The sequence below is a fragment of the Ostrinia nubilalis genome, chromosome 5, assembly GCF_963855985.1.
Source record: "Ostrinia nubilalis chromosome 5, ilOstNubi1.1, whole genome shotgun sequence".
NCBI classification, from domain to species: domain Eukaryota; kingdom Metazoa; phylum Arthropoda; class Insecta; order Lepidoptera; family Crambidae; genus Ostrinia; species Ostrinia nubilalis.
The window spans coordinates 9,158,782-9,183,638 of record NC_087092.1 but is presented as its reverse complement, the minus strand read 5'-3'; the positions used below and the strand labels follow the sequence as shown (position 1 = coordinate 9,183,638).

At 34.1% G+C, this 24,857-nt stretch overlaps 1 protein-coding gene and 1 long non-coding RNA gene across 4 annotated transcripts; one reads left to right on the top strand and one right to left on the bottom strand.

Moving 5' to 3' along the window:
• Window positions 1-607: 607 nt before the first annotated feature.
• On the top strand, window positions 608-23,751 carry LOC135071854 (sodium- and chloride-dependent GABA transporter ine). 3 transcript variants are annotated; one of them, XM_063965690.1, is made up of 9 exons: window positions 608-717; window positions 13,421-13,608; window positions 18,871-19,005; window positions 19,092-19,305; window positions 19,447-19,943; window positions 20,259-20,371; window positions 20,543-20,822; window positions 21,625-21,857; window positions 22,039-23,751. In XM_063965690.1, exons 1-9 carry the CDS (start codon window positions 668-670, stop codon window positions 22,147-22,149), a joined length of 1,821 nt encoding a protein of 606 aa, XP_063821760.1. In that variant the 5' UTR covers window positions 608-667; the 3' UTR covers window positions 22,150-23,751. The 3 variants fall into 3 exon arrangements, with proteins under 3 accessions (XP_063821760.1, XP_063821759.1, XP_063821761.1); XM_063965689.1 differs by lacking the exon at window positions 608-717 and adding an exon at window positions 1,986-2,518; XM_063965691.1 differs by lacking the exon at window positions 608-717 and adding an exon at window positions 12,609-12,698.
• On the bottom strand, window positions 23,744-24,578 carry LOC135071865 (uncharacterized). Its single transcript, XR_010257335.1, has 2 exons — window positions 24,210-24,578; window positions 23,744-23,922 (listed from the first exon to the last, which is right to left on the bottom strand). It is a non-coding gene; the product is annotated as an uncharacterized LOC135071865 (long non-coding RNA).
• Between the last annotated feature and the right edge of the window lie 279 nt (window positions 24,579-24,857).

Below are 24,857 nucleotides of genomic sequence, written 5' to 3'. Positions count from 1 at the left end.
AAGGTTTTTTACTAATAAAGTAATTAGATTACATTATGTTTTTCTTGTAATTACTTTCATGTGTACTACCCCTAAGATAGGCGTTGTTTTACAAAACCACACCTTGTATAATGCTGTAAAGATGATTCTGATTTTCAAAATAACTTTATAAAATTGTCGCAAAAAATATATTCTATAAACTTCACGAGATGATGATCATCTATCTATGAATAGCTTCAGTCAGACATTGTGTGATGATTCCAAGATGTTTTTACGCATTTAGGTAAGCCTCACGTGTTTCGCCCACTTCCATATTGATTTGGCGTTTTTAAACCTCATCTATGATGTTGATTCTTGCTGAGTGTATGGTGTTAACTGTTGAATAACGATGTCTTCCAACCAAATCCAAGTTCAATAAAATATTTCGCACACTCTTTGGTCACATAAAGAGGATCTAATTTAATTATGGACGTTCAAAATAGATATCCTGGTGACAAACGTCACCAACAAAAGTTATTATGAATGCTCTTGCAAATTGCAAGTGATAATGACTGGGGAACGAATAGGAAATTAGCAATTGTGCGGAGGCGCGGCCGAAGGCTGATCATGAGCACTCAGTTTTCTCAACTCAGTTTGATGTGTGGCCCTTGACTGGTGCCAATCACAGTTCGGTTGGGAAATCGGTAACATGTCACGCGGGTTGATACCTTCGCCAAAGAAAAAATATAATCCAATATGGTAAGTTTTTTAATTCAAAATTTTTATCTTAAATTTTTTAAAGTGCAAAATGTGCCTGATTGACGAATACTACGGGTTTTTGGACCAAAATTTATTCCCAAAGCAATTAAAAATGTTAATTTAAAGTTTCAAATTTCCAACAAACAACAACGTTACTGGCACTTACTAAGGGTATTCACCGATTTTCCATCACGGTACAATGGATTTGCCAGCTGCTGTTGTGTGGTGTTTTTTTTTTAATTTTGCAAACATTGTATTAATCACACTACTAAACCTAATGTTGTTATTCGTCAAGACTTTTAACCATAGTAACTTCTGCGACTTTTCTCTCAAAAAACGTTTAAATACACTTTTAATTATAAAAATATGCATTAAACGTACCACATACAAGACATACATAGAACGAGAACTATTTAAAAATATTTTGATTTTAATTTTCTTTTCATTAAAACTTCAAGAATTAAGCTTTCTTGAACGACTTTTAGTATGTAGTTACAGAATAGATGTGGTGGCAGGCCTTTGTTCAAACGATCATTGCAAACGTTGTGATAGGGATAGAGACAATTTATGGTATAGCAAAGGTAATACGATAGAGAATAACACAAAGTAATAAAAAACACCTGTTATAGGGTCATTTTTTGGAGTTATCAAATAACCAAAAAAACACGAATTTTTTATTATTTGTTGGCATTTTCTGGGTATTTTATGTATTTTTTAAATATCGCCTGTTATTAAGCATTATTACTGTTTTTATTTTATCAGGATATACCTCTTAGTTTAAAAGTTATTACGTTTTCTTTATACATAATAAGTAAAAGAAAGAAAAAAAACATTATTTCACATATGCACTTTATCAAGACTCACACTGTATTGTAGCTGATACTTCCTGATTTCAGTCCTGTCAGACGACAATTTACAAAAAAAAATTGTTGAAAACTTATCCATTCCTGCATTGAGGATCTATTCTGCAAAACTACTTACCTATCGACTCTATCCTAGCTAATAACGATTGGGAATTTACTGTAAATTATTTCTAGATCGCTCACTACATTCGAACAAAGATTTTATAATGACACCCATGTAAAATAATGATATCCGCAGCAATATTGTCGAGTACAGCAGTTTGTCATAATGACTGGTTTAACCCTAAAAAACGCAGGCGCAACGCTACGTAACGCGGCCACGACAGCGCATGCGCGGCCCTCCGCCCTCCCCCCTTCCTGCTGCTCCCCACTACTAGAATCGCACTTTGTTTACCAATTACTGCGATTGACGAATCAGTCTGCCGGCCATCTAAACCGCCGTCGCTCGCAAGCGCCGGTTTTTATTGCGAGTCGCGCGTCGCCATCGACGCACGCGGCTACAGTCACCGCGACATGACACTGTGACGTGATAATATGAGTAGAGCCGAAGTGTCGGCGGAAGCCGCCGCGCCCAGCGTGGCGATCCACGTGGATCAGTATGAGGATCAAGCAGAAGAGAACTCAAAGCTTCTTGACCTGCACGCGCCAACGCCGATCGTAACGCCCTCTGGACAAATGCGCAAAGTCAAGAGCTTCACAGATACACACAGAATCCGCGATGTGAGTGCTGCTTCTGGTGCTGCTTCAGCCCGCTGTCTGCGGCCATATGACCAAGTGAATATTTATCCTGAAGGCTCTGATAGTGGCACGCAATATGGTGCTCAATCTGTTCGATCTCTCGCCTCGATCGGGATGGGATGCACAGACGGACGAAAAATGGTTATTAAACGGGTACCAACATCGCCTACGGAACTGTTCCATCTAGTACGTCCTCCTACGTGAGTATCTCCGCGAGTGAGACATCCTCTGGGTTGCTCTATTATTCAATTGGTTTAACTGTCATCTTTGTCTTCGTATCCTACACCCATTGTAAGGTTCAAGAGACTTGACTTTGGTCTAAACAGACAAATATTACAGGGCTTTAAGTAGAAATCTTTTTCATTTATTCAATCGTGTGCAGAATAAACTTACTAAACGATTTTAAAGGTTATCAGATCTTTTAAACTAATTTAAACTATGCATCTCAATTAGAACATCAGCCTATGTTTATTTAAATGGAGAAAGTTTGTATAAAGGACAATGTTCGTTCTCCATACATTGTTCGCCTAAGAACCAACAATTTTGACATATTACTACCCGAAAGCGAAATAATACGATTCTGTGTGTAAGAACAATGATTCCTGATGGACACTTGCCATAAAATTAATGATTAAGAATATTAAATCACAGCGATTTTATAATATGTCGTTTATGACAACATGGCGTCTAATGTATTAAGTGAATGTATGAACACCGATTCGCGAAAAATGTTTTGTATTGTCGTCACGCCGAGTCGCAGCCAAATAGTATAAAATAATAGAACAAGTTTTAGAAATACAACTCGGCATTCCACTTTTATAATATGCCCACATATTGCACGTAAATAAACAACATGAATCGTAGGTTGTTTCCACCCTTGTCATCTGACACATGAAATAAACTCCTATTGTATTATAGATATCGAAGCCGAATCGTATATAATAATAGAATGGGTTTTGGAGATCACTCGGGGTTCCACTTTTATAAAATACCTACATATTGCATAAAAATAACACGAATCATTAGTTTTCTTTTCACCATTTACATCTGACACGAGATAACAAACTCCTATCTCCATGACTACCGTCGTAGTCTATGCCAAAGACTACAATATTTTAAGCAAGAAGTTTCAAACCTTAGCGGCTACGGTAACCCCTGGGCCACATACATCGTGATAACATTCGGTCGACACTGGAACGAAGTCTTGCGATTATGCAAAAAAGCATCGTATTCTAGTGCGGCTATATCACGTTCAACCGGGGTTTTAATTCGACTAAAGTCCTGACTAAAGACTGGAAGAAAATACGCCGCATTGTATGAGCACTTCGTGTTCGCTAAAGCGGCTTCAGATCTAGAGCCCACATAGTTTTCTTTCCAATAATATCCGCAAGTGGCGCTGCATGATCTTTACAACAAAAACGGCAATAGTTATTAAGGTGCCAAAATTATATGATTACTTTGGCACGGTATTATACACGTTCGAAGATTTGTCATTTTCATTCATTTCATCATCATCATCATCATTTCAGCCACAGGACGTCCACTACTGAACATAGGCCTCCCCCAATGACTTCCACATCGCACGGTTGGTAGCGGCCTGCATCCAGCGCCTTCCCGCTACCTTTATCAGGTCGTCGGTCCACCTTGTGGTGGGTTGACATTGCAGAATATGACTTTTGATAGGTTCATCATAGAATTCGGCGGGGATATCCTCACGGAGGAAGTTCGTAAAAGGGTGGAACAAGATCTTATAATAATGCAAGGCCGAAGCTGTAACGCGCGTGCTCCTACGTGTAATCCGGCGAGTATGCAATAAATAGTAATGTCTGGTAAATAGTGGTAATACGTATCGTTCGTTCGTTCGTTTCAGCCGAAAAGACGTCCACTGCTGGACAAAGGCCTCCCCCAAGGATTTCCACGAAGACCGATCCTGCACCGCTCGCATACAGGCACCTCCCGCGACCTTCACCAGATCGTCGGTCCACCTAGTGGGAGGCCTGCCCACGCTACGTCTTTCGGCTCGTGGTCGCCACTCAAGAATGTTATCGCAATGTGTGTGGCCCTTGGCCAAATCACAGAAGCCTATGCGAAGAAAGAGCACTTGAATGACAATGAAAATCAGGGTTACCATTTTATAAGATCTCCTCACTATTGAGGGTAACAAAGTAACATTAATAATCTAGCCATTAATTACATTTATTACCTATACGAGAAAGTAAAGCAACATGCGGTTTTATTTTAATTTGTAAAATATTTGTAACAGTTTGTTCCAAGTTTAGTTTTACAACAGTATTGCTGTTTCAGCTGTCACTGTGAAGCTTTGGGAAAATAAATAAATACAAAAAATATTAACATAAATATTTATTTAAGTTTTTATGTTCATTATCATAATATGCCAATTTAAGTTACACTGTGTGACAGTCTTTGACACTAAACAAACTCTTCAGCTTAATAATACCTACCTACAGGGCGTTTTTTATAGTTACTCTTGCTGATGAAACAAGAAGGGTTGATTCTACTACTGAAATACAACTACTTTTCTTACAGGACCAATATCAAATTCTCAAAAAAATTCACATCCTCGTGATGGTGATAATTTCTATGGAGAGGTTTTTATTTTATATTCGGTCTCTTGGGATAAGTTATTCCATTTGAGCAGTAGAATTAATCCTTTTTATTTGATCACATTTAAAAATAACACAAGTGTGTGTGTTTAGGAAAACTTCTTCTTTGGTATGGTATCACTACGGAGTTATAATGTCGGCAACTCTGTATCACTGACTTGTAACTTTCAAACAGTATGAATAATAAGGGCACCACATTGGTTTTCTTTCTGAAAAAAGGCTTTCACTTTTAGTACTAACCCTTTAGCACTATTTCATTGAAATAAAAATACAATAAACGCACAGAAGAATGAAATTGAGTCAACTGACGTGACATTTATAATTTGTTGACATTATGACAGTTTGACAAGACTAGGGATTGAAAAAGTTTTAATTGAAAAAGTAAAATGACAATTTATTAAAACGATTCACAAGGATATAATCGATTAAAAATATTTATAAAATGTTCTGATACTTGCCTGTAGCGATTATCCAATCCTGGTTTCTACTGAAAAACTACTTCGTGGCAAGATTTTAATAAAATAATAAAATCTTTATCTTCTCTTTCACAATCTATAAAAGTTCATTTGGTGTATTATTAATGTGCTATGAATGAGGGTTTTCGCGATTGAAAAATCCGCGAGATGGCAATACGTAGACGCGAGGTCCAAATGCTGCATGATTGGTGGATATCTGTCAATGTCATGTCAAAAATAACCAATCATGCAGCATTTGGACCTCACGTCTACGTATTGCCATCTGGCGGATTTTTCAATCGCGAAAACCCTCATTGGCATAGATTATGAGAGACTGGCAACTATACTAGGTTGATATATGTTTCTCACACTTCAACTGGCATTGGATTCAACATCGGATTCTGACACTTTTACAGTTATGATACCATGAATATCAGTTTATGGTCCTAATTATTTTTATTTTATTTACGACCTTCGACCAGTTGGACACTTTAGATAGCTTCTTGTAATAGTGTCAATATCTTTTTAGCTTTTAACGCAAATCTAGTCTTCAAAGCAGTTTAATCGATTTATTTTATTTTCAAAATCGATATTTTATTGTCTATGATGGCCGCAGGAACATCACTATACATGGACTCCCAGCAATAAAGTACGGTAATGCCTCGTACAGATTTTATCGGCAAAAATTATGGAACTTGATAGGTTTTAGACCATGCCACGCACCAAAACGTCCGGAAGTTGTAATAGTATTATAGAATAAACGTTAAAAGACTTATTTATTTAATTTTTCAATGCTTAAGTGTCCATTAGAACGAAAGGGTGCTTAATGTATTAAAAAAAATAGAAAATAATTATGATGGGTTAATGTTTTTTGGCGGTTTTTTAGGCGGTTTCTGACAATGTCCTTTGCAAGTTGCGGCTCTCATTAGTTTGTCTATAGTAAAACTCTAGATTCTAATATTTTGAGAGAAATATCTACAAAGACTTATTTAGCTTTTGTGCCTGACATAGACCAACTTTAAGCTTTTAAAACATCAAATGATAATTTCAAACAATAAATGGATATGTTGCAAATTTAATGTATGCAACAATGTTGTTAATAAAGTACCTTAATTGTAATTACTTTGATACATAAAATGTATTTCAATGTCTAGATGGGTATTTATTTTAAGATTTAAAATAAGTCTTTAGATAACTTTCATTTGTATTGTAGATGAACAACGGCATAAAAATAGATTATTCATACATTAACCTTGTTGTTATCTTCACTCACTAACTAGGGAAATTAATTATGACATGGACGTGTGTGTGTACAATGCTAAATTTATTGATATTGTAGTTTGATCGAGACAAGGATTTCAAAATTTCACGTAGCAAAGTTGAGAATCATTTACTTTCAACCTAACAATACAAGCTAAGACGATATCATTAAAGAAACTAGATTGGATATGGCCTTCTCTTGACTCTTATTGCAGATCTTTTTGGTGTAAAAATTTAAAAGTATAACTTTCAAATAAGTTGATCTGTATACTAATAAATTATTAGGTACTTGTCAAATTACATTTTCGTAAAGTCTTACACATAAACATAAAACAGTTATAAAATAATTTTGTTCTCTTTTGCTTTTGGGCCTCTGTCCCTGTTGCATGCTTCGAAAAATAGACGGCACCAAGGATCATTGTTCATGAACTTTCGTTCCATTTCATGGTAATTCATTTATGGGCAAGTACGAGTATATTATTACGTAATGCTATAATCTTGTAAACTTATCAAAAAAGAAACTGACTGAGAATCTTGCTCTGTGTATTATAAGAAAACCTAAAATATCCTGAAATCTAGCAGATTTTGTGTTCAAGTTAAACTTGAGCGTGTAATAGAGCTTTTAGACTGAAAAAAAGAATTTCATTAATGTTTAAGTATTTCATGAAAACATTAAATTGCAGTGCATAACTACAATATTAATTTCAGGATTTTACAACTTCCTGTTTTTTCAAATCTAAGGCTCTAGTCTGACGAAAACAGCATAATTTTAAACTAAATCAATCATCAGTGGTCACAGTTAGTTATAATTAGTGAGTTATAATCCTATTGAAATGTTACGACTTTTGTCCTTCGTTATTGGTGGAATCTCTAAGTTAGATTTTTTAACAAGAATAAACGGAAAATCGTCAAACTCTAATCGCTTTCTGAAAGAACTTTTATAGACACAATTTTAAATATATATTTAGACATCGTAAACCAAGTTATTATTTTTTAAAGAGTTAATGTAATTACAAGCAGGATTAATAAGTATAAAATTTATTTTATTTTCCTGTAGAGCTTGTTGTAAACAATATACATAACATAATGTATGTAAGTACTAGATTGTTGTATAATGTTCAGGGGGCAGGTCTACCGGACCGACATAATCTGTCACTCACTTTTGATGAATAATATAAATAGCCGATAAGGCATTAATTACTGTCAATGAATTATACCTACTTATGTTTAGGTAGGTAGTAACATTTCACATATTTTATTCAACAATAACAATGATTAGCAGTGAAGTCTATTGACTGTACCATAATTAAATTTGTTAATCTATATATATAAAAGAAAGTCGTGTTAGTTACTCCACTTATAACTCAAGAACGGCTGAACCGATTTAGCTGAAAATTGTCAGGGAGGTAGTTTAGAGCCAGGAGAAGGACATAGGATACTTTTTATCCCGTTCGAAATTAAAAAAAAGTCTGCTTATTTATTGCCATTAAGGCGGAACAAAGTTCGCCGGGTCAGCTAGTTTGAAATAAAATTACAATTCTATTAAATATGACTCTACCTACATAAGTATTCAGGGAATTATGTTTGAATCATAGATATATATTTTATGAAAAGATAATAATTCAGGCAATAGGTATTATCGATTTTCTTTAGCACGAATAGGTTGTCCGAATTGGCGCCTACATTTATCAAAACACCCAAACCTACTGCACGGCGAAGAACTGATTATTTTATTAATAATAAAAATATTGTTTTCATACACGATACATCTGTATCCAAGGTTATAAATGTTTACGGTCGAGTAGCTTAAAATATATAAATAATAATTCCGTTTGTCTACATTGGCTTAGCGCGGTAATGCATTGGGTATTTAGATAAATTTACAACGCCTATTACACAATGATTTTAAAAATGACGTACCAGCTGAAACTGGTTAATATTCAAGTAATTTTTGTAATAACAAAATGTGAAATTTGATCTGTCTTTCTCTCGAAAAAAACATACATAAAGATCTCTACATTATGTTTCATTATCATTAGCTCTGCGTTTACATATTTATGATGGCTAAACTCTCAGTCACATTTTTCTTTTTTTAACTCTTGTACAGGTTATTCGTATAGGTAAAAGGTATTTCAGATGTTTAACAACGTAGCGATAAACATTCCTAAAAATATTATCAAGACGAAGACTAAAATCTAGATCCTAGTGCGCTTACTAGCTAGAAACAATAGAAAAATGACAGTAACAGCACCTAATCAAATAATTAGGAATTTAGATGGATAAAATTGACACAGGGCTATAAGAATATACAAAGAGAGAGAGATGGACTGATGTAGAGACAGGATATTCGACAAATTAGGACGGATCCGATACATATAAAATGCGAAATGTTTTCTCCTGCTATTTTGTTTTTATTTTAATAAGTTTTTTCTGTCATTGTTAATTCACGTAAGAGTGTTGCCATTCGGCTCTATGCGTCCTTTTGGCCAATTTCAATTTTAACAACTACAAATTTTGTTAACATGTTAGACGCAAATAGTCTTTTAACAGCGTCCACTTCAGAATATGACCATTGTTCTCTCAAAGTTACGTCATTCTTCTCTCAAGTTCATTACTGAAATATTTTTACTTCTAAGGAAGTCATTACAGGATTTGTCAATTTCATCAAAATAAATGTAAACAATTTATTGTGTTGTTTTTACTGTATCTTTAAAATAAAGTAAAGATGTTATCTGTTAGATACGATATCGTCAAGTGCTATTAATTATCGGCAATCCTTAGTAGACCATTGATAAAGTTCATTAGGAAACGTTTTTGTTCATCTACCTGTTTAATTTAGGCCTTTAATATTATGATTGATATTGAAAATAGTCAATATTTAAAATAAAATCACCTCAACAACATTCACATAATTATTTTTTTTTACTGCTTCACTTCAGTAATTTTTATAGCTAATCTTTTAGAATACATTTAAAAATAACTGCCTAATGTCATCATTTTTATACTGAGTTGTAGTGAATTCCTGTTTGAGTTGTAAGTATTGACTAGACTAGGTACTAAAGCAAGTTATTCAGTTTCCAAAAACAATTTACTTTATCAACATCGTGTACTTAATGTTTATCTGTTTTTGTTTTAAAGGATTTTACCTACTGTAATCGCTTGATCTGAATTCAGTAGCATTCATTCATTTGTTGACACGCAATCAACAATTTGCACAATAATACATCAATTTAAACTGACACAGCTTACGATTGATGAATTGATTTATAGTACAAGACTACGGGAGAAAAATATAAGAGAATGACAAAAATAAATTTAATTTAAATCCTTCCTGTTTATATTTATTACTTTTGAAAATATAAGCAAATAACGTAGATGAAACGCATCACAGTTCAATATTATTTAATAAAGAACCTCTTGAAATATAAAACCATGCATATAAAGCTAATTAAATAAAGCTAATTAAAAATTGATATTGGCAACGGATGTGCAATTTTAAAAGTATTCAATTCAAGGGTTCGTAAATTAAATTAAATGAGAAAATCCTTGCAGTTTTAGAGAAGATGTACCTATGTAATTTTTCCTGCCACATTTTCTAGAACATTTACGACATTGCTTGTAGTATGAAAACAATGATAAATGTATTAATACATGGAAAAATTAAACAATAGGGAAGTTCAAATTTAATACACGACTCATTATAATAAAAAATAAAGATTTTATCTCGATTTATAACCAGCAAGCGTAGCAAAATTATAAGTTGTTACTAAACATGAGGACATTTTAGCGTTACGAAGGATTTATCACTGTGCGTCAAATGCCGGTAAAATTTTGACAGAATATGAGACTATCCAAAATCCTATAAGACCACAAGGATTAGAGGGAGTCTTGGCCGTATGACCTTCAAGACAGGAGCTGATAAGACTGCAACACTATCTATTCTCACATATCTCTCATACGATGACGCGTATACGATTGATCATACGCCGGCCTTATCACTGCCTACTTGATAATAATGATTTTAAAACGTTTACCAACCTATACATAGTGACAGCTGACATTATAATATTGGTTTGATTTGAATGTCAAATCAGTATTGCATGCGCAGTGAATTTAACATACACTTAAAATTTTGTTAGGTCATAATAATCAATTTACACTAATAACTAATGCCGAAAGATAAGCAATTGCATATGTATGATAAGAACCAATGCTAGTAATTATAATTATCCATGGTGTAACGTTTATAGAATTGTAAAACAATGATGCCCAATAAATCTAAATAACCTACAAATTATCGAATACGTTGGTCTCAATGGCTATTTTCGTAACAGTGCTATATTGCTCACGTGTGCGTATGAAAAAGCAGGTAAAGCCGTTGAGCTGTATGACGTCACAATAACTGCCATCATTGTAGGTCATCTATCTCTAATTCAAACAACTCACAGTTATCAAGGTTATGTTGAGGGTTTTGGCGGAATTTTATCGCTTAAAACCTTTTTGAGGCAATCTACATACATGAATATTTACGTTGAAGGGCTTCAGTAATGTGCTTGCCAGTGGAAAAAGGAGAATGCCAATTCTGGTACCCATCTACCCGCCTCCAATGGCTTTCATCGCACACAGAAAAACTTTTCTAAAAATCTTGCCGATTTTATCCAGAATATTTATATTCTTGTAAAACGTCTTAAATTATTTTTACAATCAGTCTATTTTTCAAAACGTTTGTTGTTGACCGGCAATATCTTCATATCAACCCTGTGTTATTTTGATCAGGCGAAATATCAGGAAAAGTCAATCGTGATTTCTTGTCTCACAATCATTTCATTATTTTATCTATCTATTCTGCGCCCAAGGTACCTACTTCGTCTGGCATCATCTTGTTAGCGGCTGTTCCCATTTTTCATTCCCCTTACTTGCACTTACTCTACATCCATCCGTCCGTACCTTACGGATATGAGAAAATGAGGTTCAATTAATGAAATGAATCAAATGAGTTGTCGGAGATCTTTAAAAATGCGATAAATTCTCCCTGCCCTTTGATCTCGTATAATGTCTTCCCGGTTACTTATATGGCCAACTTAAAACTTCCTTGTATTTCATCGTGTTTATGTAGGTATTTATTATTACGGGAAAAGTAAAAGTTCTGCATGGCATGATTTTGTGGCATTGACTACTTTTGTTATCTTTTTATACGAGTATCTTACATTTCTTACTAAATAACATGACATTTCATACGAAACCCATCGTAAACATTTTCTTAGTTATCAGAGACATTTAAAATCCCACACGTTAATTTTTACAAATATTAGCTGTAGGTATGTACATTTTATTATTCAGTAAACTTATGTCTATAGAAACAATAAAAATAGTAATTTCCACAGTTAAGATTAGTCTCTATCTATTTTAATATTATAAATGCTAAAATAACTTTGTCTTTTATATTTTCACAACTTCAAAGATATGGAAACGCATATTGATTCTAAAAAGAAAAGGTGTTTTCAGTATTTTTATAACTATGTTTAAGCTTTCATCGTATGGAGACAATTTCTACGTTTATTTGTATATTAATTTCTTTAAAATTGCCTTTGGTCGCGTAAACCACTGAACAGAATTTGATGATACTGGTATACTTAGTATGAAGATAAATTAAAAAACAGGCAAATGGCCTCAAATAAACAACACAGACAAAGTCGCGAGAACCATATAGTTAGATCATAATAAGAATTGCAGTAATTAACTTCACTTTGGATTAGCTCGCAAATCTTATAATATGTACTCTTACTTTAACAATAAAACGGCTTTATAATGGACTTAAATTTTATAGTAAGTAATTATCTAAATCTCAAACAATAATTCACTAACAACAGTACAACTGATAAAGATACTTACAGAAGATCTTTGAAATTTTATTCTGATCAGTCCCGTGTGCAGTGCGCGTTGCATCGATATTATAAAATTCAGAAAACCTAATCGAACCAGTGCTGCAGTGTCTTACGTACTCATTTTAGAATGAATGATGCGCTTTACAATTATTTTACGTGCGTACTTTTTTTTATTTATAATCTAAATAAGTAATATTTTTTTACGATTAACTTATAATCTCTAAACATAAGTACGGTTGCGAAGCGATTTGTTTTTTTCTATTATTCGAGAGAGTTTTTATATCTTTTAAATCATCTGTGATCGATGTTTGTGATCGATATATGCCGAAAAAGATTGAATGGGGAGATAGAGAAAGCACTGACATGACGATCCATTCGAGTGTTTGTGCTGTTGCAACCAGATTGCAACACAGATTATATTAAAGAACCGTTTTCAGGTTTCTTCCCTTGAACGTATGTAGAACAAACCTATTCATAGAAAGTTCACCTTTATTCGAAAATTCAGTTTTCTAGACTTTGTAAATACTTACAGGCACATATTGCGAAAATACAAAATACAGAATATTAAAAAAAACTACTGAAAAAATGCTGAAATACCACTATCGCCATAACTAATGGTTTTATTTTAGCTCTCCAAAAAAAAATACAATTTTATGATATCGTTACGAATATACTTAAATACAATACCTATCTGAACACGTGTACTATGCCGATTAATCATAATTATTATGGAATTTACTTAGTCAATAAAACGTTTTTTATTAAGATATAAAAACGCTTTCACGTTTTTTTTACCCGAGTACGCCAGATGGAAAGTTATGTTTTTTGAGTGTATGTATGTATACAGGTAAATTAATGTAAAACTTTTTCATTTACAGGCCTCCCGATGAGGATACGGCTTCACATGAGAGCTGCGAAGAAGAAGAGGAAGAAGCCGACCACCACCTAAAGCCACGCCGACCGTTTTGGGCCAACAAGATCCAATTCGTGCTGGCTTGTGTTGGCTACTCGGTGGGACTGGGAAATGTTTGGCGATTTCCTTATCTGTGTTACAAAAGTGGCGGAGGTGAGTAACCGTACTAGACTGAATTTCCGGACATTATTCATTGTAATTTGTACAGTTATTTTTCTTCCAAATTGTCTCTTTATTTCCGAAAAATTCTAATGAGTCTGGCGACACTTCAAACCATTATTTGTACATCATAAAGTACGAAGATTCATAAGATTAGTCTTGTATGTAATGTGAGTCAATGTCATTTAAAGTCAATTTGTCTCAAAGAAAAATGTTTGGCCTTTGCAAAGTATATTAGACCATAAACTGTGTAATATTTGTAACTATAGAAACCGCACCAGCTGGTTAAAGTGGGATACTCATAAATTAGTTGGTCATGTCGTAGTCCTTTCCTTTTGCAATGTTTAATGTTTAGCTTACCGCCGATTAGACAGTTTTATACGGGTAGGGCAAAGGTGTTTAAATAATTAACGAGGATTCGCTGGCGGCACATTTAACCTTTTTTTGTATATCTGTTACAGGAAATGTATGAAATCCGCCATTGTATACAATTCCTAGGAATTGTGTATAAGTCCTAAAATCACCCGGAAATGTGTGATGTAAATTATATTAGACACATTTCCTAGGAAAATTACACATTTCCTAAATAGCAATCGGAAATGTAATTAAGATTTCAATAAATACGCGTGGACATGCGGTGCGAGGGGAGGATATTGCATCGTCCGATTACGCGGGGTCTCTATCGAATCGCCAATTTTTTTGTACGCCTAGTTGTCTATAGCACACAAATTTTAAGCCTAAATTTTTTAAACAAAATTATTTTATTTACGCCACTTTTTTTCTCCGAAACTTAAATGGCGCTACCGCCGCGGCAGCTGTGTATGTGTAAGGTCGCAAGTCTAACCTAACCTAACCGAGACTTTGTTATCCAGCTACAGGAGTACTAAAACCTTCATGCCAATAATAAATTAAGAGATGTTAAAATTAGGGATTTCCAATACTTCAGCGTATTATGCGTAATGCCGAAAGAAAGGTATGCCAATAAATTTTAGGCAATTATTTTTTTCGGCCAAAGTATAATAGTGCGAAAACAACTGTCAGGCTAAACAATATTTATAATAATTGTGAGTTAAAAGTACCTATCGGCCAATATGGTTTGGCTAAATGAAATTTCTGGCGTACCGAGGGGCACCCGATCACGCGACCGCGCTTATGCCGCTTAGTTTTATACATTTCTTAATACAATATTGGAATTCTATAAAATTCCTAGGAAAAGTATACATTTCCTAGGATATGTGCGTATTGTGCGTGGTATTAAAAAATCTCTGAAGCAATATTTTATACATTTCCTAAATAGCTTCGTAATTGTATACATTTCCTAGGAATAGTATACAATTCCTAGAATTCATACATTTTATTTTATTTTATTTATTACGGTATACCAACAACATTACATTTCCTGTAACATATCTAATAAAAGACAAAAACGTGACATTCTTTCCGAACTCCAAGAGCAATGGTATAATTTTTTTCGAGTAATTTGAATTCACTTACCCTCTTGACTTGACACACTTGGCACGATTTTGATGAGCAGTGTCACCGAACTTATACTTGTTTATTAATACATAAAACAACTACAAGCCACTATGAATTAAACAATTAAGAATGACCAGCTAAGTTATTTTCCATCGAATCCAGGTCGTAGGTATAAGACAATTACAAACTTTAGCGTCTAGGTTTCCTTTTGCAAATAAAGTTTGTCTAGAAGTATAATGTAAAAGTTAAAAACGTTACTTTAAAAATCAACTTACTTCTATCTGATGAGGACAGCCCACATTCTAACAGCATTCATTTCTGGAAAAAAATGTATCACTCTTAAAATATTTGTTTAAAAGAGACACCATAAACAACTTCTTTATCGGCTTAAAATTTTAGGGCTAGCTATATTATATTCGACATCGAATATTATATGATAAAATTATGAGTATTGTCGGAACTCTACACACCTTTTTCTTTCGCGTGGGGTTATAAAATGTATGACGTATCAATATTATTGTACGGAGCCGACTGCTTCACGCCTGTGTCTCTTCTATCAGTGTAATTTGTCTCATTAAGGCGACAAAAAAGATCGTGCTCTCCGTGGCATTGTGTGGGAACGACAAAAATATAATATGTAACTGGGCACCGCAGCTAACTGGGTGTGATGAACAAATCCACACCTTTTAATAATAAATAATTACATACGCACGACCCGATTGTAATCATAAATTCACGTGTTATTGATAAAATCTGTTAACAGTCTATGACATTATTATAAGAATCGTGATAAAATTATTAGCGCTCATTAAAATTTTGAGTGACTGCTATCCGGAAAATAACTGCGAAAAGATTCTTCGACCCAGAATCAATTTCGCATTATATTTCGTTGGGTATCCCTAATGCGGAAAATCCTTTATTCATTTTGATATTCTATTTTTTCAATGTAGATTTTTGTTTTAATCTAAGTGACTCTACTTATAGACTAAGAGCTGGTGAACGCCAGACCTACGTCATTTTATAAAAGCTGAAAGTTTGTCAGCGTATGCTCCCAAATATAGGAAATTATTATGTTGGTGAATTATGAAGTTTGGGTCATGGTGGCTTTGGGAGCTACCCTAAAAAAACGGTCTGGCAAGGAGTTGGAACTGTCAAAACTGTCTGGCTGGTGGGGAAAATACTTCTAATTATTGCCCAAATATTATACATAAAATTCAGATTTTATAGTATAACGTAAGTCTAACTTTTACGGTGGCTTTTTCTGTATATTCAATAGACTGTAATTTTACTATCGTTATACACCATTAAATCTGATTTTTATGTATAATATTTGGACAATAATTAGAAGTATTTTCCCCAACAGCCAGACAGTTTTGACAGTTCCAACTCCTTGCCAGACAGTTTTTTTTAGGGTAGCTCCCAAAGCCACCACGACCCAAACTTCATAATTCACCAACATTATATCCTATATTGGGAGCATACGCTGACAAACTTTCAGCTTTTATAAAATGACGTAGGTCTGGCGTTCACTAGCTCTTAGTCTATTAGGAACGTAATATGTTTCTCCTAAGAGCGTGAGTCTTTTTTATTCATCAGACCTGTCTTAATTTATGACGATTTACAAAACGCTGCCAGTACGATTATTTTCTCATAAATTGGTATAGTACTTAGATAATAAATAATCTACATATTTTGCGGATTATTAACTTGCATTACCAGAAGATAATTCGGTCAAGAATCAGCTAGGTATACATTTTTACCTGCATTTCTTTAAAGATTTTTTTATATTCTCGATTCCTAAGTAAGTAGGTACAACTAAATTAGGTAGAAAAAGTTATTTAATAAACGCGTAAAGCGTAAAAATTAAAAAAGTTGATGTCAATACTTTGTTATAGTTTATTTATCGCCTGTATGTTATTGTTAGCATTGGAAGACGTGTTGGATAATCCACAAACACACGTCAGTAAATAACAAGTCGTGATAGCTTAAATGTTTGTGTCTCCGGCCGCTAAATATCACTGTTTCACACCTGGGCACCAACGCGGGCTAAATAATACCTACCACGGTGTGAATTATATCTGATGCGTTCGGTAAACTGATACTTTCCCAGCAGTTCTCGCCAGATATCATATGATTTATAACGAACTATTATTTTGCCGCTTACCAAGTGTGTAATTAGATAAAACATACTCAGCACATCAGCTCCTACACACCTTTATTCAGCCACGTTTCCTGCTTACAAATTCTTCTATGTAACTACCATTTATCTAAGATTACAATGATTTAGATATGTAACTGGTATAAATATAGTTGTCTATTTTATATTTCAATCTTATCGTTTTTTAATCTACTAATCGGGACGGTTTTCATAAAAAGGCACACCGTGGTTCAGTCAGTCATAAGATCAAAGCACACTTGAAAACAATAAAAGCAAATTATCCTTTGGACAAATGAGTCGGTTAATTTGTACCAGTTCCTGTGGGTCAATTCATTGGTATCAAGGACACGTGCGGAGCGCAAGCGTAGGAAACATCTAAATTACATCTATACAGTGTGTCCGGGCATGTAGTGATCAAACTTTAAGGGCGTAATCTATGAACAATTTTATCGATGAAAATACTTCAAATTTGAGGCCTGACCCATTTCTCGAAAAATTACATCGATTTAAGTTTTTAATTTTTAGTTTACACCTATTCTTTAAAAAACAAGTGAAAGCGTGGGTAGCTTAACATTAATAGGCAAATATTTTATATCATGCGATAGCCAATAAAATTATCTATTAGTAGAAGAAGAAAGCAGACACAAGTTTCATACATTTTATGGGAGTAAGAATGGATTTAATTAGAAAAATACATTACTTTTTTTACTTCTTTTTCAGTTATTTTCCAACACAAGAAAAACCAGGTCGTTAAGGTATGTTTTATTTGCATTGTATTATTAGTATTTGAGCTATTCTACAAAACGAATGTAAATTTTTTAGTCTACGTCTATTAGTTTCGACGTAATTGTTGAACAAAGATACCCCTTCCCAGCGGTTTCCATAGCGCACGCGACATGCGAAAATGCACTGCCTGAAAGAATCACACAACCTATTCCGATTACTATGGAAACAGCTGGGAAGGGGTATCTTTGTTCAACAATTACGTCGAAACTAATAGGCGTAGACTAATAAATTTACATTCGTTTTGTAGAATAGCTCAAATACTAAAAACACAATGCAAATAAAACATACCTTAACGACCTGGTTTTTCTTGTGTTGGAAAATAACTGAAAAAGAAGTGAAAAAAGTAATGTATTTTTCTAATTAAATCCATTCTTACTCCCATAAAATGTATGAAACTTGTGTCTGCTTTCTTCTTCTATTAATAGATAATTTTATTGGCTATCGCATGATATAAAATATTTGCCTATTAATGTTAAGCTACCCCCGCTTTTACTTGTTTTTTAAAGAAGAGGTGTAAACTAAAAATTAAAAACTTAAATCGATGTAATTTTTCGAGAAATGGGTCAAGCCCCAAATTTGAAGTATTTTCATCGATAAAATTGTCCATAGATTACGCCCTTAAAGTTTGATCACTACATGCCCGGACACACTGTATAGATACCTGCTTCTCATAAACTACATACTAGTTACTAAGAATAAAATTACTGATTTTCACAGATCCAGTATAAATTAATTTGTACAAAATATTGATGAACATTTTAATACACAACCTAGAACATAATCGACTAGGACTCTAGGTAAAAGCAAATAACTAAAAATGTATTCTTTGTTCGCAGGTGCATTTCTCATTCCTTATTTCATAATACTCTTGGTGTGTGGCGTTCCTATGCTGTTCATGGAATTGGCTGTTGGACAATATACGGCGCATGGACCCATAGGGGCTCTCTCACAAATATGCCCCCTTTTCAAAGGTAATAAAATCGCATTGTGAAAAAAATACTTGCAATAGCGCACAAAATTGTGCAGATTACATATACTAAATACAATCCTTTTACAGGTGCTGGGCTTGCAAGCGTTGTGATATCCTTTCTAATGTCTACTTACTATGCTGTGATAATAGCATGGGCGATTTACTATTTCTTCACATCGTTTAAGTCAGAAGTACCGTGGGCTAGTTGCTCGAACAGATGGAACACAGCCCAGTGTTGGGTGCCGCAGCACAACTACACGAAACCGAATGGATCTCAGACACCTACCGAACAATTCTTCGAGTAAGGTTTGCTTTTTTAGTAATGGATGAATTAGCGTAAAAATATTTAGTTATTTTCATTTTTCAAGAGTTCAAAATACCTACGAGTAATTTACTTTTCGAATATGCTGCTTTACTCAAAATGCTATATTTATACTTTCAGGAAAAAAGTCCTGAATATTAGCAATGGGATCGAATTTCCTGGTGGCATGCGGTGGGAATTAGCAGCTTGCTTAGTCTGTGCTTGGGTGTTAGTATACTTCGCCCTCTGGAAGAGCATTAAATCATCCGCCAAAGTTCGTTACATCACGACAACACTACCATTTCTACTGATTATAGTGTTCCTGGGGAGATCACTAACACTAGACGGCGCTGACGTCGGATTACGATACTTCTTCAAACCCGATTGGGAATTATTAAAACAATCGAGACCATGGGTGAATGCAGCGTCTCAGATCTTTAACTCCATCGGAATAGCCTTTGGCTCAATGATAATGTTTGCTTCATACAACAGATTTGACAATAACTTCCTACACGATACGCTGGCCGTATCACTGGTCAATGCGGTTACTAGCCTTATAGTAGGAATTTTCACATTTGCAACTATTGGAAATATTGCATTTGAACAGAACACCTCAGTAAAGGACGTAATTGCAGATAGTAAGTATTGAGTTAAAAAATCAGATACCTTTAGTGAATTTGTGCATTGGTCCATTATTTTAAGCGGCCAACAATAACAGCATCTATGTAAAATTTTGATTTCTATTCTTTAACACCTAATCTAATGCTTGAATATAACATATGTAGTTTGGTGTTAGGTTGACACCTCGTAACTTACTTCTTCAAAGAAAAAGTATAGTAGGTGTCTAGGTACGCATAATCCAAAAACTTAATACTAGTCTATATCTACTACTACGACTTCTACTATTACTACGACTATTGCTACGAAACTAAACAAGACATCTCGTTTTACAGGTCCAGGTTTACTGTTTGTTGTGTATCCTCAAGCCATCGCTAAAATGCCAGCGCCACAGTTATGGGCCGTATTATTTTTCTTCATGTTCCTTTGTCTGGGACTTAACAGTCAAGTAAGTATGAGTAACACAACCTATACTTTTCAATGTCGTAAGGTTAGCCAATTTTTTTCTAAAAACAAGATAGCTTAAGCTATCGCTTTCGTAGTGGTTTATTGATTTATGTGCCTTTGCATTACCCGTACCTTTTAGCAAAGCGTCTAACTAAATGTACGTTTATTTCAGTTCGCGATAGTGGAAGTAGTAGTGACTTCAATTCAAGATGGATTTCCTGATATGATTCGACGGAAACTTGTTTATCACGAACTTTTGGTGCTGTGTGTTTGCGGAGTGTCTTTATTGTTCGGATTACCGCATATCATCCACAGCGGAATATACGTGTTCCAGCTAATGGATTACTACGCGGCCTCTCTCAGCATAACATACCTTGCATTCTTTGAAGTCGTGGCCATAGCGTGGTTCTACGGCGTAGGCCGATTGTCCAGCAACATCAAACAGATGACAGGTCAGTATTGTATAATAATTCTATCCTACTAATATTATAAATGCGAAAGCTTGTATGGGATGTCTGGACGTTTGTTACTCTTTCACGCAAAAACTAGAACTACTACTAACTGAACGGTTTTTGATGAAACTACCTACAGTATTACGACTATTGTTAATAATTTATGACGATCTGTGACAAACTAAATTTCACGCGGGTGAAGCCGCGGGCAACAGCTAAGTCTTCAATAATTCAACAACTGATTAAAAGCTGTACAAAACTACACACAAAACTGGTACAAACTATAAATAACTATTCTAAATTACTTACCGACCAACGCGATTTTGTGAGTTCTTTCGTAACGACAGTTTCATCCTACGCTATAACAGTTGACACAAATTCTTTGCCCCTAATTATAATATTTTCTGCGGTTGTTGCACTTTGACTTTTTCCTCCTTTATTTTTTTTTTATTACAAGATTTCTATAAGTAATATACATTTATGTTTCTACTTTATTTGACCGAATAAGATGCTCATAATAAATATTTCTTAAATTTTGGATAATCACAGTAAGAGTTAGTTATTTTTGTGTAAAGCGTTTTTCATCTACCTGTATGAACAACTCGCACAATTCGTATTCAGCCCTGTGCATCGCATTTCCGTTTTGTCGTGATGATACAAAGATAACAACTTTTTGCGACTCTACTTAGATCATTCATAAAATATTGTGAATGCCGTCTGTGTAGGTATTTCGTGAATATACCTGTGCTGTGTAGAGTAGATTTACCTACCCTTATTTTAGAGCGACCTATTTCTATTTCAGGACGGGTTCCATCCTTCTACTTCCGGTTTTGCTGGTTGATAGCAACACCGGCGCTTCTGCTGGCCCTGTGGGTGGCCAGTTTAGTGGACTACACCCCGCCCGGGTATCGCCAATATGCCTACCCTGCTTGGGCACAAGTACTTGGATGGATCATAGCTTCATTGTCGTTACTGTGCATTCCTGTATACGCAGTGGTTACGATCGTTAGAGCCCCCGGAAAAAGCTTAGGAGGGGTAATGTATTAAGCTAATACGGATTTTTTTTCTAGGCCATAATATTTTTTTAATCTAGTTACAATACTATTACACGGTGATAGGTATTAACCAAACATACCTACAACACCAATATTTTGATACTTTTGATAAACGACACCGACCGGATAAGATAAAGTAATTCCTAATCTTTCTTTTTCAGAAATTCCGTCATTCAATAAGGCCAACTTCAATGTGCGAATGTGGCGTAAGCGGGTGTGATATTTGCTATTCTGAATCAGAGCCTCCAGACGACAAAACGAATATAAACTAGTCTTTATCTTACATACCGTTGTAGGTACATCATTTTATAACAAGTCAGAGAACTTACATAACCAGAATGTATTTACTGCGACTTGTAAGACCGTATCGATCACGATAAAATAGTCTGTAAGTAGCTATGAATCGAATAAGTACGACTCCGCATTACTTCGTGTGAGAATACAAGTACTTGAAGATATCAAGAATAAACACGACAAAGATATAACAAGACGTTCCTCCTCCATCACATTATCATTAATTTACAATGAGGCAGAGACCGCAATCGACCTTAAACAATAATCATAAATAGCAGTGTGACATACATTTCAACACTCGAAGCTAACGATTCGCTTTACAGAAAATACAATAGTTGGAGATAACGAGCGCTTCAAGAAATTCTCGTGGAATAATATTCTACATTATGTTGCAAATTGTAAACAAGCCTCAAGGAAGAAAGCTAACAAGTGTGATAATGAAATAGTCGGACTTATTTATTCGAAATTAATACACGAAACTATTGGTTTTCACTTTAAATCGAATGCACAATGAAATAAAATACGAACTTATCTACCTAAGGTATAAAGCTATGTATAATCTTTAGGACCAAATCAGTGGAAGTTATGAAACAATTTAAAACTCTTAGAAACTTTCGGATATATTTACGGCAATTATTCTAAAAACTATTTTTGTAAAGCGCTACCGCGATACATACCTAATATCAACTTCCTTCTTGATAGCTACTTCTGTTAATCGTAACTTCCTGCTTATAGTTATTGTGAATGAACTGTATTTGATGTGTAGTTTTATGCCAGGTGCATTTTTTATACAATAAACATGATTTTTTGGAAGAAAAATATCGAAAATCATTCCATTTATCAGTCTTGTTTTTAAAATGAATGTGAGAAGTACAAGATTATGGAGACGTCAATCAAAATATGTGTATGTATTAGAAAAAAAACCTAGTTCCAAAGGTAAATTATTCTATGAGTTCTAAGCAATAAATATTTCAATATATTTGATTGGGTCATTGAAATAATCCTATAAAAAACATTTTAGATATTATATAGGTACCTACTCTATTCAATCCATTGCCACTACTTATTATGTAGTTACCAATTTTTTTTCTCAAAAACATAGATATTAAGAAAAAGATATGAGCTTCGTAATGTGATAACATGTTACATTCCAGTAAATGAATATATTAAGTAAATTATTATTAAGTTATCTTTGGCTATGTACAATTTAATTAAGGAAGATTTTAGTATTATAAATTTTATTGTCAAGAAAAGCAATAATAACAATGAAGGTTGTGCTAATTATATTTATGCTGCAGCAATAAACTTAGATGAAATTTAAAACTATACCATTACAAATACAATACAATCAAATAATAATAACTATAATCTTAATAATCTTAATACTATAATCTTGTGTAAGGTACAACCTATGCAGGGCCCAGACTCCATCAGACATACTTTGGTACAAGAAATACTTGAAATTGAATAATGATTATATAATGTTATAAATAGACATGTAAATATTATACTGTAAATACATGTAATGTCATTGTTACATTAGTGTATAATTAAGAAAATAATAAAACTGAATACAAAAGCATCATTGTTTTATTACAAATTTTCAAGATAATTTATATAAAAACTTATTTCTATGTAATAACTACACTACTTCTACACTAAAAAAGGTTACTTCTTTTTTTTTCGTGGACTCACTTGTTCATCTGCATCATCTTCTTCGTCAATGTCATCCATATCATCCATGCTGTGACCTAAAAAAGAATAAAAAGTAATTGTAAATAATTTAGTTTATATTGTAGCATTGTATGACTTGATGAATACTCAGTAATTGCTAAATTTAAAAAAATGGTTCAGTAGTTTACAGCTATGTAGCAAAGACCCAGGATCGAATCTGAATTGGGTCATAATCCTATAAATTCTAATCTGCTTAGGACTGAGGAATGCTAGAAGACACGACTAACAATAGTTCCCTCTGAGCTTTAAATAACCGCCCAGTGTTAAGGTTGTAATAAGTTTAATAAAACGAAGCTTTGTTCACCTGAATCTCCATCCCCACATTGTTTTTCGATCAACTTAGTCAGAGCATCATTTGCAGATCGTTGAAACACCTCCAATGATTTTAATAGCTGATTTGTTTGCGTATTGGTTTCTTTAGTTACTGAGTCAATTAGTTTTCCATTTTCGGATACCACTAACTTGATCGCGGACAGCATTGCTCTTTCACAACTTATCCTAACGTAAATGGAGCCAAAGTTACAATTTTCTTATTTCTATTATGGCTAAATTTGAAACTGCTTCAGAATTTCAGATTCAGATTTTCATACAAAAATACAAATTGCGAGCGACCAGCGAGGAAACCAAAACAGCTGATTTTTTGACATTAATGACAGCTGTTTGACACATATACCCAAAGAGTCTATAAACGAAATGGTTCCACCACAAATGGAAAAGATAAGGTTGACAACTGTTTTCAAAAAAAGTTAACCAATAGACTCGCTCATAAATTTAAAAAAAATGTAAATGGGGACGTTTGGCCGAAAATAGAATTTGTTTGAATTTCTTAGCAAAGTGACGATCGCTTTGGCAACCGCCGAAAACTTTAGCATGTTTTCGGCGAAGGCCGTTTTCCCATTCTCAAAGTAACGTTTTCCCATATTTTTTTTGTACCGCTAAACGAACGCCATTT